Here is a 17248-nt window from a genome sequence, read left to right as displayed (position 1 = left end):
CACTGAAGCATGCTTCACTCTAAGCTGAAGAGCTACACAAGCTAGGTTTTAGAAAATAGACAAACCATTTCATTTGCCTTATTAAACTGTCATAGAACTCACTGAACCTGACATACAAAATGCAAACTAAAATTACATATACTTTCCTACTAATTGCATTAATTTACCTGCAAATAACAATCGAGACGAATGAACCAGACACTGATAAAGTTTTGTGAAGACAATGGGGGCTGTAAAGCATCTTCTTATTCATGCATCTCCTACTTCTATTACACAGACAATTTACCTTTGATTCTTTGACTGTACATCTGCCTAGGAGGATTTCATAGAAGTTACAGAAATCTTAAACTACAACTGTTTGATACTGTCCTGTTTAATAATTTTACTTGACAGGCAAAATGCTTCCAGTTTAAGACAATACTGTCTTAACTAAGCAAAAAAAAATAAAGACTAGAATAGAGGTTGGATCGATGTCATCTAAATTTTTTCCAGGGAACACCAATTTTTGGTACTGGAAGTATGCATGCAGATACCAGATATTAAACAAAAAGCAAGCGGAGTTCCTGCCCTTTGATTTAATTTCAGTGGGAATTGCAAAAGCTCAGTGTCCCACCGAGTCATGACTCTAGTAATAGTTGTAGAATCATATACTTCCATTATATACTTCCATAAACACTGTTTGAAATAATATACATACTTCTGTAACTTCTTAGTAATTACGATTTACAATCTGTACATGTTAAAAAATCCACTATTACTAACTGAAAGTAACTTCACTAATTTGCAGCCTTAAATTCTTAGCCATCAAGCTTAGCACTTATAGCAAACAAACATCTGTTTGTTAATCCAATCCCCTTTCTCCCACTATCAGTGGCACATTTCCAAATTCAGAATCAGGAAAAACATGCAAAATACCAACAGCCCAAGGGCACACAGCTACAAATCACATGGCATATGCATTCCACAGCTGAAACTGACAGCTACCTGTAACTCCGGAGTATTTCACACAACAGTTGATCCCCCATCAGATTTAGAGATTGGCATTTGCAGTCCATTACACATCAAAAAGTATGTCAATGCATTAAAAGCAGCATTGATTGAGACTTGTTCCTGTGATGTGAAGTACTGGAGTACAGCTCTGCAATCACTTCAGTTGAAGCAAAAATCATTTGATTTTGCTTAGGTTATATGCTGATCTAACATAACATATTTCACTTGACCATCCCAAGCACTCTATTAAGTGTCTATCTACAGAGCTGCACTTGAAAGTCACCTGCTAATTACCCATTTCCAAATTTACATGAGGCATTAGAGTGTAAGTCACATGGGACTTTACTGAAACAAAGAACCAGCACTTTACAGCTTATGTGACATGCCAGATGCAGAGGACACAAAATCACATCTGATTATCTGGAGCTACATGACCAAAAACGCATTTTGTTTGATTATCTGGAGGTATATAATTGAAAAAGAGAATGTTTTCAAAAAATCAATGAAATAACTGAAGTATTAAGGTACAGCCAATACTTAGAGCCATAAGCTCATGCGCAAAGATATAGATTATAGTGTCCTTTTGAAAAAGGATCACGCATCTATGAACTGTAAACTATTTATTATGCAGAAACACCCCAGGCAAGATAAACTAGGAAAGCATTTGGGGCATTTAACAGGGAAGCCAACTTCTAACACAAGCAGAAGCTCCTAAACCCCAAAGCCGTCCTATGCAACTCGGCTTGGGATAAATCAACCAGTGACCGTCTCTGGTGGCCTGAAATCTATCTCTGGAGAAAAGCTGAGATTTGGGGATATCGGTGCCGGATTTACAGCCGCTCAGGGAGACGGAGCGGGTCCGGCCGAGCACCCCCATCTTTGGGGGATCACCACCGTGACCCCCCAGCCCCACAGACCCCAAGGAGGGCTGAAAGGGGGGTGTCCCCAATCCCCCCCCTCGGGAGCTGGCAGCGAGGGAGGCGACACGGATAAGTGGAGAACCCCGGCGGAAAGTTCGAGCAGCGCGGCAGGGGCCGCCCCCCCCGCCGCCCCTCACCTTGGTTGACCAGGCGCAGGGCGTGGGTGAAGGACGGGTCCAGGGAGTCCTTCTCGGCCATCAGCTCGGGCAGGTACTTCTCGTCCATGCCGAAGGCACGGGGAGCCGGAGCCCCAGCGGGGAAAGAGGAGGAAGAAGAGGAGGAGGCGGCGGTGCGGGGCTGCGTCCCGGGCGGCGGTAAATCCTCGGAGGCAGCGCTTCCCAACCCCGGCCGCCTCCCGCCAGGGGCTGCGGGGACGCATCCAGAGGGCAGCGCCGCGAGCCCCCGGCCGAGAGCGGGGAGGGAAGGGGCGCCGAGCCCCCCTCCCCCGGTCCTGCTCCGGGCACGGACAAATCCCTTTAATGGAGACGCACTGCTAGGGCTGGGGGGGAGGAAGCAGTTCAAAGCACGCTGGCCCCCAAGGAGAAAAATCGGGGGGAATTAATTAATTTAAAATAAAAAAATAATAATAACGGAGGCTGCTGGCGCAGCGCCAAGACCCACACCTGCCGCCGCGCTGCGCCGACTGAGCGGGCGAGCCCCGCCGCGCCAGGTTTAAATACCCCCGCCGAGACCACGCCCCTTTATCCACGCCCATAAACCGTTAAGCCACGCCCCCTCGTTGACCGTTGCTCCGCCCCCGCTCCTCCCAACGGGCGGAACCGGTTCCGCCCCCTCGTGTTCCGCCCCGCCTATGGGGGCGCCGGTTGCTATTGGCTGGCTTGGGCTGTCAGTTAGGGGGGCGCCGCGGCTAAGGATTGGTGGCTGCGCGCCCGAGAGCCCCGCCCCTTCTGGTCTGTCCCGCCCCTCCGTGCTGCGGGGGTTGGGCTGGGGCGGGGCGGGCGGGGTGGGGTCTCTGAGGGGAGGTGGGGGCTATGAAGGGTTTTGGGGGGCTGTGAGGGGTTTTCAGGATCTGTGAGGGTTTTTTGAGGGGCTATGAGGGTTTTTGAGGGATGGTGAGGGGTATTGAGGGGGCTGTGAGGGGTATTGAGGGGACAGTGAGGGGCTCTGAGGGGACAGTGAGGGGCTCTGAGGCGTCGTGAGGGGCTCTGAGGGGTGTTGAGGGGCTCTGAGGGGTCGTGAGGGGTTTTAAGGGGCTTCGAGGGGCGGTCTGTCCCCTTGAAACCCCCACGGCAGAGCTCCCCTGAGGGGATGTCTGCCCCCATTCCCCGCCTCAGGACCTGCTATCCTCAGCCCCCTGAGGGCGGCTGGTGAGGGCAGCGTCCTCCCTTAAAGGAGCCAAGAACGGCGAGATTTTGCTCTTTAAACGAGAACAGAAGGCACGATTTTTAACTTTTTTTTTTTTTTTTTCCTCCCCCGAACACCGTTCGTTCTGTTTATCCAGCGTTTTGTATTTGTTTCTCTCGCACAAAGCACTTCATAAATACTAGCTAGAAAATCATACCGCTGAATTACACGACTTTAAGTGAGTTTGTGGTTCAGTAGCGGCCCATTTCACAGGTAAGAGAAAGCAAGTTCGAGAGACTCAAGCCTATTTTCCTGTTTTTTCAGTGAATGCACTTGGTATATTACATCATTATTCACTTTGATCTTTAGCTTTGAGACTTTACATAAGCCTCCTCGTTAGACCTTAGGTGTTTTATCAACGAGTCTTTGGTGACAAAAACCCAGAGTAAATGAGAACAGCCATTCTCCTCAGTAACACAGCACAAGGGCAAAACAAAAATACAAAATCACTGATGCCGAAATCCTAATACTAAATTTTGTAATCATTTTGACATGATCAGCTACAGTTAAAAGACCACTGAAACAATCTTTTTTTTTTTTTTTCTGTGACAATAATTGAATAATCTCCCATTTGTATTTCATGCAAAATAGGTTTGTAATGCATCTTAGTCATGTCCTTGCAAAATGGAGAAAAAAACTCCAAAAAAAAAGCTTAACATGAGAAATCACTCACTCAGTGCTTAGAAGCAGGGGTTAAGGTTCCCTTCTGAGAATTACATGTGCTCTTTCACCCTCAAAACGGAAGGGCCATCTATTAAGGTATGTTGCATCTTGTTATATTTCACAGACTGGAATGTCTCATAAGAAATGTTCGATGCTCTACAGTATAAAATATACTTGATTTACATTCGCTGTACTACCCCTCCAAATAAATCTGACCCAGCAGTAACAAGAACCAGAAACAAATTTACAGAAATGTATTTTTAAAATCTCCTGCATGACATCAAACTTGACAGATACAACTAAAACATACAAGCAACTGCAAAAAGTTGGATTACAATGAATGTTTTATTTCAACCTTCTATATACATCTTCTATAAAAAAATACTGAAATGCAGCCATCTGTTGTGAAACAGGCAGACACACACAACTTTGACACAGAACAATATGTAGGAGTGTAATCTTTATTGAATGACCTGGAGCAAAATAATCCCTACCTTTGCCTGTAAAGCCAAAAATATATTTAAAGTCCCTCTACAGCATACAGAACTTCAGACAAAAAGCTAGCTCTATTATACAAATGGTATAAAACACAATGTACCTTTCTTGGAAAAAGTCGTATTCCCCCCGGTACCTGATTAAATAAACATTTGATGTTTTATAAAAAAACAACAGTATTTTTTCCTAAAGTATACCAATTCCCTCTGGTTTTCAATATAGAAAGGCTTACTGTATGTCAACACTGGTTTCTCACCAGGTCTATAATAACGTAGGAAGTGTAAAATTATCCACAATTTATCCTATCGTTGAAACTCAAACCTGTACATAACAATATATTGTTTTCTCCAGTGAAATTCACTAGGATGTAATAAAACGAGGAGGACAGAACAGATGGAAATACATGGTATAGAAAGCAGCTTAGGTGATCTGTTTACCTGGGAAAAAACTCCAAAACAGTTCTTACTGTCCAAAAAAAAAACACAAATCTTAAGGACTGATTGTTTTCCTGCTACTGCAATCTATACAAAGCTTGAAAAACAGCTTGGTCGAGGAACTGTCCAGTAAGTACTAGCTTTACTTTTCACAAATGTGTAAAAATCATGAGTCCGAACTTTTAAACTTCACAGTTAAAGTGCTTACGCCTACTCTCCAACAGTAAAATAAACAGGATTTTTTACACATGTCCACTCTGCTGTCTACATGCACATGGCAGTCTCACGAAGTTAGTCCAGTAGGTGTTTATCAGCTGGGAACCAACGTCAGAGTAACAGCTCTGAAACCACCAGCTCTGTGACCTGTCAGCATCTGTCAATTATTAAGAAGAAAAAGTAGATGCCAAAATTAATATCCACATAATTGAAGCACTAGGACATTTTAGTACCTTTGCCCTCTGCTGTGCAATTCAATTCCTTACTTCTTGTACCTCTTGACACAGATGAAGGGACGTCAGAGGATTGTGCAAAGAGGCTGTAACTGAGCTGCATCCTCACTCTGGCACAACTTGTTGCAGGCACATTTTCCTTATTTACTGGGTCAGAATAACAAGCAGTATTTTCACAACTAAGTCATGTTCCTAGTATTGCAACCGCACTGAGATATTCATGGTTTTGCCCAAATTACTGTCCACTCATTTTTATTTAATATGACTGGTGTTATTCCATTTACTCAACAATCATATTAAGCTGCCACTGACCATAGTAGACTTTACATGGCTTTAATGTACTTCTTACCTCTGACTTAGCGGGTCCTGATTTAAAGCACAAACCGTAGCAGACTGTTAAGGAATTATTAATTATTTAAGCCTTCGGCTCATTAAAATGCATACAGCTGAAGACCTATAGAAGCAAAATCTATTTTGGGAAATAGTTTGTCACAAATACCACATTTAGTGAATATGTCCTTGATGTGACTCACCATGGTTCTGATTAGCATGTTGCTAAGTAGGTGCTGGCTTCCTTAGTGCTCCAATATATTACTTGCCAATTTCTGTTAGGCACATTGAAATTATCATTGCACTCCTTACCTCAGTATAGCTGTAGCTATTTCTTTTTAATATTATTATTATTATTATTTCTTTTTTTTTTATTTTATTTGAATTTGGACTAAAGTATGAAGAAATAAACAAGCAAACTATCAATCAACACATGTATCACAAAATGTTTTCAGAAGCTCTGGAGGCTTTCTTCTGAATTGTGGCTTTCTCTTTTACCCTGTTTGCTCCACAGTTAAAAGTTAAGGCCACTTTCATCCACAAGGAAATTTACTCCTAAGGCTGTTTCTTTTAAAAGATCTGTTACATGGGTTTCATATCTTATTCACTCTTTCTCTATGTTTTATTTCTAAGAGAAGCAAGATTTGCGGGAAAAAAAAAAAAAAAAAAAAAAAAAAAGTAGCTTGCATGAGGAGAAAATAAATTCTGGCAGATAAGCTCTTTGCCACATTATTCATAGCCACTGTGGCATGTGCATGCTCATCTAAGTCTTCCATTTCTTTTGTACCTTGTTTTTGGATATTAAATATCAGAAATGGGCTAACAGGAGCCTCATGGAGTTCAGAAAGGGCTAGATCAGGGCAACCTGACCTGCTATAAGATGTCCTTCTCCTGGGAGATGGTCTTCAAGGTATGTTCCAACGCAAACCATTCAGTGATTCTATGAAGTGCAAGGAGAGGAACAACCCCAGAAACCAGTACATGCCAGTGGCCACCCAGCTGGAAAGCAGCTCTGCAGAAAAGGACTTGGAGGTCCTGGTGGACACCAAGTTGAACAGGAGCCAGCAGTGTGTCCTTGTAGCATCAAAAGCCAACAGCCTCCTGGGCTGCATTGGGAAAAGTGTTGCCAGGAGGCTGAAGGATCCTTCCCCTCTACTCAGCATTGGTGAGGCCACACATGGAATGCCATGTCCAAGCTGCAGTACCTGGGAGAAGCAAACATGCTGAAGACAGTCCAATGTAGGCCCACACATATGATGAAGAGACTGAAGCACCTCTCCTATGAGAAAAAGCTGAGAGAGCTGGGACTGTTCAGTCAGGAGAAAAGACAGCTCCGGTGGAATCTTATGCATGTCTATAAATACCTGAAGGGAGGGTGTAAAGAGAGCAGAGCCAGCCTCTTTTCAGTGGAGCCTAGTGCCAGGACAAGAGGTGATGGGCACAAACTGGAACACAGGAGGTCCCGTCTGAACATCAGGGCTTTACTGTGCGGGTGACTGAGCACTGGAACAGGCTACCAAGAAAAATTGTGGAGTCTCTCAACTTGGAGATCTTAAAAAAAAATAAACAACATCTAGACATGCTCCAGGGCAACCAGCTTTAGCTGTCCCTGCTTGAGCAGGGGTGTTGAACCAGTGATACTACAGCAAAACAAGTAAATGACCTTTTTTTGTTGTTGTTGAAAATGTGTGGTAAACATCCTCTGTGAAATCATTCGGACTGTGATCCCAGTATCATTTACTTCTTTCCCACACAAGGTGCTCTAGACTTCTGCCTAAGTTATCATCTTCATTATGTTCTTCAGCTCTTATAAGAAAGAAAAATATTTCTAATTGCTTATAACACTAACTCTCGTTACTCAGAAGTAGGTACTCCTCTGTTCTTAGACATAATCAAAATGGTTAACTTACCCACACCTGTTCTCTGTTAACTGTAATTCAGTTCTAGGTTGCACCTCCTCATATTTTTGCCTGCGACATTAAGATTTTGCCATAATTTTGCTGTTTCAGACATTCATAATGGCTAGTTCTGAACAATCCTGTTAGTATATCATTTAACTTTCCTTAAAAATCTCATGGGCAACAGTTATGATAAAAATCATTTCTTGAACTGCTGTCTTCCAGAGAGCGGAAAACTGTGTCACTAATCTCTGCTTGGGCTGACCTCCTGCTATCCAGGTTGAGCACCTAGTACATGAAATGTGTAAGAACTGGAAAGATCAACGATGACATCATTTGTAGCAGGCATATTTTAGCATTCCTCATTATTCTTTTCCGGCTTTTAAAAGCATCACAACAGCCTCTCCATTTTCTTGTACAGTAATTGAGGCAATACACTGCAGTGAGTTCACCACCTTGTTCATTATATTCATGTAAGCCATGATCCACAGGGCTTTTTTCTTTTGCTTATACATTATTGCTAATGGCAGTTTTAATGGTGCATGTAGTCCTGTAACTGCATGCACATATGCCTTGATCATATGATCTACCTTCAGACACCACGAAGAACTTTATTTTCTTTGCACTGAGCTATTTCATAAGATTAAACAGTCTCTTCTAATTTTGCTTTAATTAAGATGCAATGATTTTACATCCTTCTGTCGCGGTATCGGTTCTGTACATGTTTTTATTAAAAATCTACATTTTGACATTTTCCTTTATGTATTTCCTAATATTTCATATAGTTGTGATGATGCAAAAAATTTTGGTATAGTCATGGTGAAAGGACTTCTTTTTGTATACTCTTTCTTTCTTATATATAATAAAAATTTTAAGTATACTTCTGTATGTATAAAATGGCTTATAAATAGTTTTTCACTACTTCTTTCTTGATCCTGGACTGTAGCTATAAAAGAATGTTGCATTATTGCTGAATTTCTCTGCTCTGAACTTTTGCCAAATTGTATGCATTTTTTTTTTCCTGTGTAGCATTCTTGTAGATATGATGTGCTTTGTACCCGGCTGAACAATCTGTATGTGCTATGAAGCTACATGCATCTGGGCTTTCCAAATGCCTCTTTTATTGCTCTGATCTTGGGTGGTGCCAAAATCTATTTTACCCTTATCTTTGTTATACCTGTCATCATCCTGGTTACACCTCTTTTCGCACATTATGTTGTGTGCCAGTAAATGTTTTCTTCTGTTGTTTGGACAGCTTTTTCCAATGTAAAACAGTTGCTATTTTTTTTTTCTCTCATTCAATCTCATTAAAAACCAGTCTTTCATAGACTGCCTTTCCTAACTACCAAACCTCATAAGCCATACCTTAATAGTTGTAGTTATCAAAATAATAATAGTTATATTATTATATATAACTATTAACATATAACTATATATAATATAGTTATATTATATATATATTATTATATTATATATATTATATTATATATATATATTATATATATTATATATATATATATAAAACTATATATAATATATAACTTAATAGTTGAGATATCAAAAAAAACCTTGATATCTCTTGAAACATTTATCTTTGTATGGTGATGTTTCCTTTACTAAGAAATATGTCTTAATTCAGAATGATATAATTTGTTTTCCTATCTGTTTTTACCTGAGATCTTAAAGTACCTCTGTTTTTTTCCTTGTTTATTGGGTTTATATGTCAAGGTTTTGGTAGCCCTTTCATTCTATTTTCTGCACCATTTTCTTTGACGAGGAGGAGTGAGAGAGTGGTTGTGGTGCAGTTCAGCTGCTCAGCAGGGTAAAACACCCACACTTCATTACCAGGTGGAAAGAGTGGCAGTTAAGAGTGAGGAATATTAAGAACTCCAAACCCTGAAAGAAATCCACTACATTAGTGTCTTCTACCTACCACTACTTTTTGTGGTAATTCTTTTCTGATCTACTCATATTCTATTTCTTTCATTATTCTGCATGAAAATTGTAGTTAGTTTCTTTCCTTCTGATAATGTATCATAAAATAGCATTGTTCAGACTGCTCAGATCTGCAGAGGTAGGGTAAACTAAAGATACATAATAGAGGCCATTTGGTGCTGGTAGTTTATTGCATTTGCTTTTAACTCAGACTTAACTCAGACACGATAATCATGAAACAAATTTTTTAGTTCTGTTAAGGAGAAGGGATAACAGTAAAATGTCAATTTTGGGGAAAATAAATAAATAAATAAATCTTGTTTAAAATTCTAGAAGGTAGCGGTTTTCAGCCCAGGTATTCAGCTACACCAGATGCTACTAGAATGAACCAGAAAGCATTTAATGAAGACTTTGCAGAGTACGATGAGACCTAAATACACACACAAATAATGAGCTCTTATGAGTGACCTCTAAGTGTTTGCTTACCTGAAGTGAGATTTTGATGCAAAGCAGCAGTGGTAGGAGAGCCCCAAAGGAGCCATTGAAAAGTAAATCAGCTATACTCAAAGTACACCATAACCAGTTCATCTTCTGTTGGGGAATGGGAACATGCTCCTTCTGTACCTTCTACAGGCAACAGATGAAAGAGAATGAACTCACCATGAAAGACAGCAAGTCTTTGCCTTCTGCTCAAAGAAAGTATACAGAAAATATGTGAAACATTGATTTTTATAAGTGCTCCCACTCTGCCAGGCAAGTATGCTACAACGTAAGAATCAAGCAGCGCAAAATGTTCTCGGTATCCTATGTTCTAACTATCTTCTGTGATTCAGAGAAGAAAAGGACAGAAACAACCATCAAGCATTTGTCATCAGAGATTTGCTCAGTTCACTAGCACTTGCTGAACAGGCTAGTGTGTTTTTATGTCTAGATCCAAATAATGTCATTTGCGCTTTTACAACAAAGTAATTCTGTTTTCTGAGGCTGATGTTGTCAAGCCACCTATCAATACCATCTCTGCAATGAAATGTTGGTGTGGGTTCACTGCTTAATTTCATTCTATCACAAAGTAGGCAACCAATATATTCAAAAAATATATATTTTTAGAAAGTCTCAGTTGTGCATACCTTGATAATCATTAGTATTAGAAAAAGAGAGAACCTATGGTAGAAAGGCAGAATTGTGTCAAATACTATATTTATGATGTTTGTCTCACAAGAAAACCAATTTTTAAATCCATTACATGACAAGCTTAAATACAGTTCAAATGCAACTTCTGATCAGTGTGTTTTGGTTTTATATTTTGGAATAATAAGTTTCTGTATTACACTTATCTTTTTCTAAATTTTTTGCATTAAGCAAATTGAATATTAACTCTGTAGGTTTAGCATATCTCGATATAGACAGTAAATAAACTAGTGAAGTTCCATTTCAATACCAGGCTGATTTCATTTGAGATGAAATTGAAATTGAAAGTACCTGCCCTGCAACATGGTATTAATAAAACAGTAATCTTCAGTTCTTTGTAATAATTTTACATTCTATAGTAGTTATATGACATATATAGCATTATATTTATTTCACTGTTTAAGATAAAGTAATCTGGATGGAAGAATCAATTTAATTTGTTTATCAGGATTCATCTTTCCATTAGTTGTCTCATAGCATGAGAAAAACAGTATTTGTATTGCGCATTGCTTGAATGTTGAGTGGTCACAAAATCAGGTACCATTACATAAGGAGGAGGGGGAGAGTGTGTTATTAGGACAGTTGTTGCAACCCTCATATTAGCTTTACAATTATAAGGTGGTATCTTATTAGCTATCTTACACTTAGCTATCTTGCATTAGCTATCTCCTGCATCCAGTTTTGAGAATGATTAAAGAATTAAGGTATTGTGCCAACATCTTAGGAGACAAAAATCAGTATTATTTGTCCTTTTAAAACAACAACAATAACAACAAACACAAAAACAATAACAAACTGGAGGACTGGTTATAATGGCAAAGAATATATTGGAATGTTTGTGACGTAACAATAACAACACAAAACATCTGCAGAAGTATCAAATACAGTTATATTAAAAAAATAAATAAATAAAAAAATCAGAGCACTAATAAATCCCAGGGGAAAGAGCTCTGGGAATACAGCCTAGCAGTTGTGTATTAACAGATTGGCTTTTGGGATTTAAAGAGAAATTCTAGAAGTTGTCCCAGATTTGTGAGTCCTAAATGTGTTGTGAAAACAAGACAAAATGCATAGAAGACAGCAATATAAGAAATGTTGAGAGAGCTCTGTTGCTTTGGGGGCTGGGTAGAAAAAATGTGTCTGTGAGAAGTCACTGTATAAAAAATAACCAGTTTCTACAAAGTATTCTTGAGAATTCAATAGATGAGAACGCCCTTATTTTAGATTTTTAATTTTGAACTCAAATGGAAAACAATAGTCCTGACCATATGTTACAATTATAACAGCACTTCTGTCACCAAATTAGGTTTTAGCAAAATGAAGGAACGTAATAGACAGGACTGTTTCACTCTAGTTCCATGTGTAATGTGAAATGTTAAGGCAAAAATTGGCCTTTGCTTTCCTGCTAAAAGGCTTAAATCAAGTGTAATTTCTCTCCTTTGCCCAATCATTTTCCTTAATAATTTGGGATATTGACTTAATGCAATTCTGTGACTTAAACTGAGATATTTATTTTTGGTCAGAAGAAAAACAAGTTACTAAAAATCAATAGTTTGAATTTTATTGATGCACTGTCTTATTATTTTGGCAATGAACAGCCAGTAATGTGTGCTAGTATAAGAAGTGCTTAGTAAGGCTTAAAATCTATCCAAGCACAGATTTCCTTAAATATTACACATCGCATGGCTAATACCTGAATTCTGGCTCTTATTCTCAGGCCTCTAGATATTTTTGTTGTTGTTGTTGTTTGGTTTTAATTAGTGGAGAATTAGAACACAATACTTCCCAAGGAAACAACCTCTGATTTCTTAAGGAAACTGTTAAGTTTTATTGACTTTTCAAGAGTTCACCTCTTATACAGTTCAAGTAAAAGTGCAATGCTTGAAAAATGGGATATAAATGTGTCTTTTATATTACCTTGAGAAGCTAAGGATATCTTTATAGCATTAGTAGTTAGTAATTGATGCAGTCATCCTAAATCTCAACTTTGCTGCTGCAGCAAGTCCCAAAAATTAGCATAACAATTGGCTGCTGATATTTTCATTCATTGCTGTGATTTTTTCTGGTGTTTTGTGACAGATCTTTTGTTCACATGATATAATATGCAGTTAAATTACCCCATTTTGTGTCTGTTTTTCAATAAACAGAATGTGTTACACAAATATGCTGTGTTCTTAGTTGTATTGTGAAACAAATACAATGTTCTAAATGACAGAAATAATTTTATTTTTAATATTCACTATGGTATCTTTTTTTATTATTATTTTTTTTTTACTTCATGATGCCCTATATTATAGCTATAAGGATAATAATGTGATCTCTTGTGCTCTATATTGCATTAGATTTACTCTGCAGATTAGGAAACAATCCTAAAAATATTCAATCCTAAATATATCCAGATACATTTCTACTTCATTTTTATAGCACATAAATAGAACAGCTATAATTCTATACTAGTAACAGATCTAATTTGAGTAAAAACACTTCAGGTAGGCTGGGACAAATTAAAGCATAAAAGTGGGAATGTGTGAAAGAAACATATGCTTACATTTCAAGATTTGTGGTATTTAGTTATGGCAGTGTTAATGTCCTGTTGGTTTTTCACATAGAGGAAGATATGAATATTCAAATTTCTTTAAGCAGAAAGGCCAGTAGTCAACAGTAGCTTTATAAAACAATGCCTTGGCAGATGCTATTTTCTTTCACATGCAGGAACAGGATCAATGTGAATTTTCTTTTTGACAACAGTCTTACAGGGAGCTGCATGATACAGAACTGTAGAAAAACAAGATGGAACAGACACCCCCCCAGGTCATCTAGTCCAACAATTTGCCCAAGGAATGAGTCCAGGGGACACTAATATCAGCTGCACTGCCTTGACAGAAAATTGGATAAAGTATTCTACAAGTGAGGGCCTTTCCTTATACCTACAAACATCTCCTTTGAAGTAAAGCATGCGTGCAAGTGTGCCAAAACAGAGTTCACTGTAGGACTTGAGCTTTTGTCCTAAAGCTTTAAAACAATGTATATAATGTTTATTCCACTTGGACTATGTAAAGAGGTTATTCTTATGCATCCTGCATCTGTTCATTATTATTCACCTAACGCAAAGGATGTGAACAATTAAGTTATGTTTTTAGAACACAGGTCTTTATACAACTGCCCAACTACCCTTTCTTATATTAAATATGCTAGATAGAAACCCAACTTTACCCTTCACTATACTGTCTTTCATGTGTTTCCAAAGTGTTTTAGTTTGCAACAACCATAGCTGTGAAAATCATATTTACAATACCGTCCCCCAGTTAACCCCTTTCCAGACAAAAAGGTTAATGCCAAACCAATTTCTTATTTAAAACCTACTGCAATAAAATTGCTGCAAACCTTTGGTCCTCCATGTCTCACTAAATGTAAAAGCCAGACTTGTGAAAGGTTAACAAAAAAGTTATGGGCTCTTGAAGAATAAACTCTGAATAAAAATTTAAATAAAATATTAATGGTTCAGTCATTTTAGTTAGATCCTTATGCACTAGAATACAGGATGGGTAAAGTTCAGAAATAATGTTTAATCTTAAAATTGCTCCAAATCAAAAAGAATCAGAAAAAAATAATAATAATAAAATAGTTGTGGAGAGTATTATTATTCCAGCAATGTTAAGACAAAAGATCTTAATTCAATGAAAGAAATGAAAGGAAGTCCAAAGAAGTGTGCTCATCTTGTTTTTCTCTCTATTGTAAACTTAGAACTTGATGTCAGATTAGAAAACACTGTAATTTGAGGAACAAAAAGTTGTTTTCTTCTTAATGAGTGAAATCAAAATCTGTCCACTATCTGTGGTCCTAAACTTAAAGGATGGTTCATTCATATCCCGCAGCTTACAAGATCTAGCTAGACTCAAAGCATTTCCTTACTATGACAGTCTTGCAATTGGCAGCACCAATATTTGTATCCCTCCAGAGAAGATTCAACTGTTAAAGTTATTGTTAATCAAATAAGAAAATGCAGTCCACATCTTTGTTTCAGAGACATAAAATTACATCAAATGTGTAATTTCAAAATATCATAGAAGTTGGAAGAAAAATAATAATTTATAAGCTAGTTTAGTGTTCATATAATCTTTATCACAAGTAGCTCTTTCTTACTAACACTGAGCTCTCAACTTTTTTTTTTTTTTTAATTAAAGAAAAGAAAATCCATACATCATGTTACACAGATGATTTTCATCCAGATATGCTGATACAGCAGGAGTCTTTACTGAAGTAATTTCTGGCCTGATTTTATAAAATCCATCAACCTCCACTCTTAAAAACAAGAACACTTCTAAAGTTTTACACAGGCAGTGATATTTGTACTGTGTTTCTTTTCAAAATTGAGAAAGAAAAGCCTCTGGAATTCTGAATCCATTTTTCATCCCCCAGAGCCTTAGAACCAACCCACCAAAAGAGGGGATAGGCTCTAATATTAGAAAGTATTAAAGAAATAGAAATTAGCATGGATTAATAATGTGAAAGTTAATATTAGTCGTCATTAAAAAAATCTGTTGTTTTTAGGACTTCGTAAGGCTTCAAAATGGAAGCTCTCAAAACAGCCCTAGGTGTTTCTGTACTACGTCATTTAACATTTCCCGTGTTGAAGAAATTCTTCTTCAACCTCCAAACTTTATTATAAAGAATTTAGTTATAATAGACAGCAGTGTACAGATACTACAGTAGAGTAAGCTGAGACAAGATAATGTCTCTATAAAAATGATTTTTTCCTCTTTATTTAAAAATACCTGCAAGCCTGGAGTTGATAAAATATCTACAGTGCCAATTGGTATAGAGGCTGTTTCAACTGGGTTTTAAAATCTTGACAACGGTTCATGAAGGTGGTTTCCTGTTATATGGGTCTTGAGAGCTGTCAAAAAATAACTGTTTTACAAAATGGTCTGGGAAATGTAGTTCTATTGAAGTAATTATTTTGTTAAATAACCATTATAAACACATTGCAAAAAGGGGATGAAGTACTGGTAATGCTTGATTAAAATGTATGTAAAGGAAATGGTAAAGGAAACATGGCAGTAGCAAGACAGCATTGAGGGGTAATAAGGGTCTATATCCTTGTTTGTGCTATGTTTGGTTAAAATTATCTGGAGATTTTAGATTCTGTGTTGTGATTGCTTTCTTTGAAGAAGACATGCTTTTTTTGAGTATAATGTAGGACAGTTCAGTTTGGTTTTATGTTGTTTTACAAAAGGGTGTATGAGTAACATTCAATAAATCACTTAATATATATATTGTACTAATAGCTGAAATCTTGAATTTTATTGTACTATTTAAATATTCACACAGATGGATGATATAGCTTTTGCTTGTACCCCACTGTTACCTATATGATGTAATCAATAGTTTTATACACGTTAGAATTCAGTTTCCTGCAGTGCTGATGCTGTGCTGTTCCTGCAGATAGGTGTTTCTGTACTGCTGGAGAACATTTTTAGTCCCCTGGATCTGGATGACATAGAATTTCTTGGAAATGACTATTTAGTTTATGATACTACAGTCTTGCATTTTTAAAGAGGGTCATTAGAACTGAATTATGTCTTTTAGAAATTCTTAGTGCATTCTTTTTATTTTCCTTCTGAACCTGCCAATGCCAATATTTAAAACAAAACACTGATTTCTATACTTGATTTTGCACAAACTGTCTAAGCAGTAATAATATACGTTTTGTTTTCTGTATGAAAAACTATTAACTCCTAATGAGATCTTAGCATGAATTTTGGAGTTGAAGGAGAGAGAATAGCTTTAGAATTGCTGACAACCATAACTGTAGTTTCTGACTTCTCTGTTTTCATTACCAGTGTGACAGTGAGGCCACCACTCGTGATTCAGCACAGAGTGCACACCAAGGATTGTGCTTCTGTTCAGCACAAAGGTGACACAGCATTCATTTGGGTGGGCAGCAGGTACCAAACATGTCCCTAATGCAACTTGACATGCTTAGTATAGCAGATGTGACCTCCAGCTACTGTTGCAGATGGATGTGGATCGCCTATAGATCTTGTGTCATATTGCCTCTCCCTGTACAAATGATGCCTTGTTATCAAGTCTCGAGGAATCTCAGGTAACACCAGATGCTCATTCCTAGGCAATTGAATTGCATCTTTCCCATTCTTGGAGAATTTCTTCCTGGCTTATGGAAAAACAATGAAAAGACACTATTTTCTTTGACCAAAAAGAAGGAAAAAAAATGGTTGGAATGATTGTAATTTCTCATTTCAGTTAAGAAAACAAATATATTGACTTCAGACTGTGTTTACTTTTTTTTTGTAAATGAGGTGTGTCCCATGGCAACAATCTGTTTCTTTGTTGGAAACCTCAATGAAATCTGTCATTAGCTGGTTTGTTTTCACTTACCAAGTCTGCTAAGTAAGGCAGATTCTTACCAAATAAATAAATAAAATAAAATAAAAATTAATATATATACATATATATTAATATATATGCTTGCTCCTCTGTGGTTTTATTAGGGTTACTATAGAAACTGAAATTCTTCACCAAGCTTTTCATATCCTGACAATATTTAATGACTTCATGGT

The 17248-nt window shown here is 37.7% G+C and overlaps 1 protein-coding gene across 4 annotated transcripts in view; it reads right to left on the bottom strand.

Annotated features, from left to right (window-relative positions):
• KHDRBS3 (KH RNA binding domain containing, signal transduction associated 3) overlaps nt 1-2540 on the bottom strand; it is a 93746-nt gene extending 91206 nt beyond the window's left edge. For all 4 annotated transcript variants that reach the window (XR_004252909.1, XM_032181785.1, XM_032181786.1 and 1 more), the window contains exon 1: nt 2048-2540. Coding sequence is in view for 3 of the 4 variants with exons in the window: in XM_032181785.1 (XP_032037676.1) it covers nt 2048-2135 (88 nt within the window). In the remaining variant the exon portion in view is untranslated. The remainder of the gene's footprint in view (nt 1-2047) is intronic.
• Nucleotides 2541-17248: the final 14708 nt, after the last annotated feature.

Source organism: Aythya fuligula, chromosome 2 (assembly GCF_009819795.1).
Source record: "Aythya fuligula isolate bAytFul2 chromosome 2, bAytFul2.pri, whole genome shotgun sequence".
NCBI classification, from domain to species: Eukaryota; Metazoa; Chordata; class Aves; order Anseriformes; family Anatidae; genus Aythya; species Aythya fuligula.
Note: the sequence above shows the minus strand (reverse complement) of the source record. Positions and strands in the feature narration are given on the sequence as shown.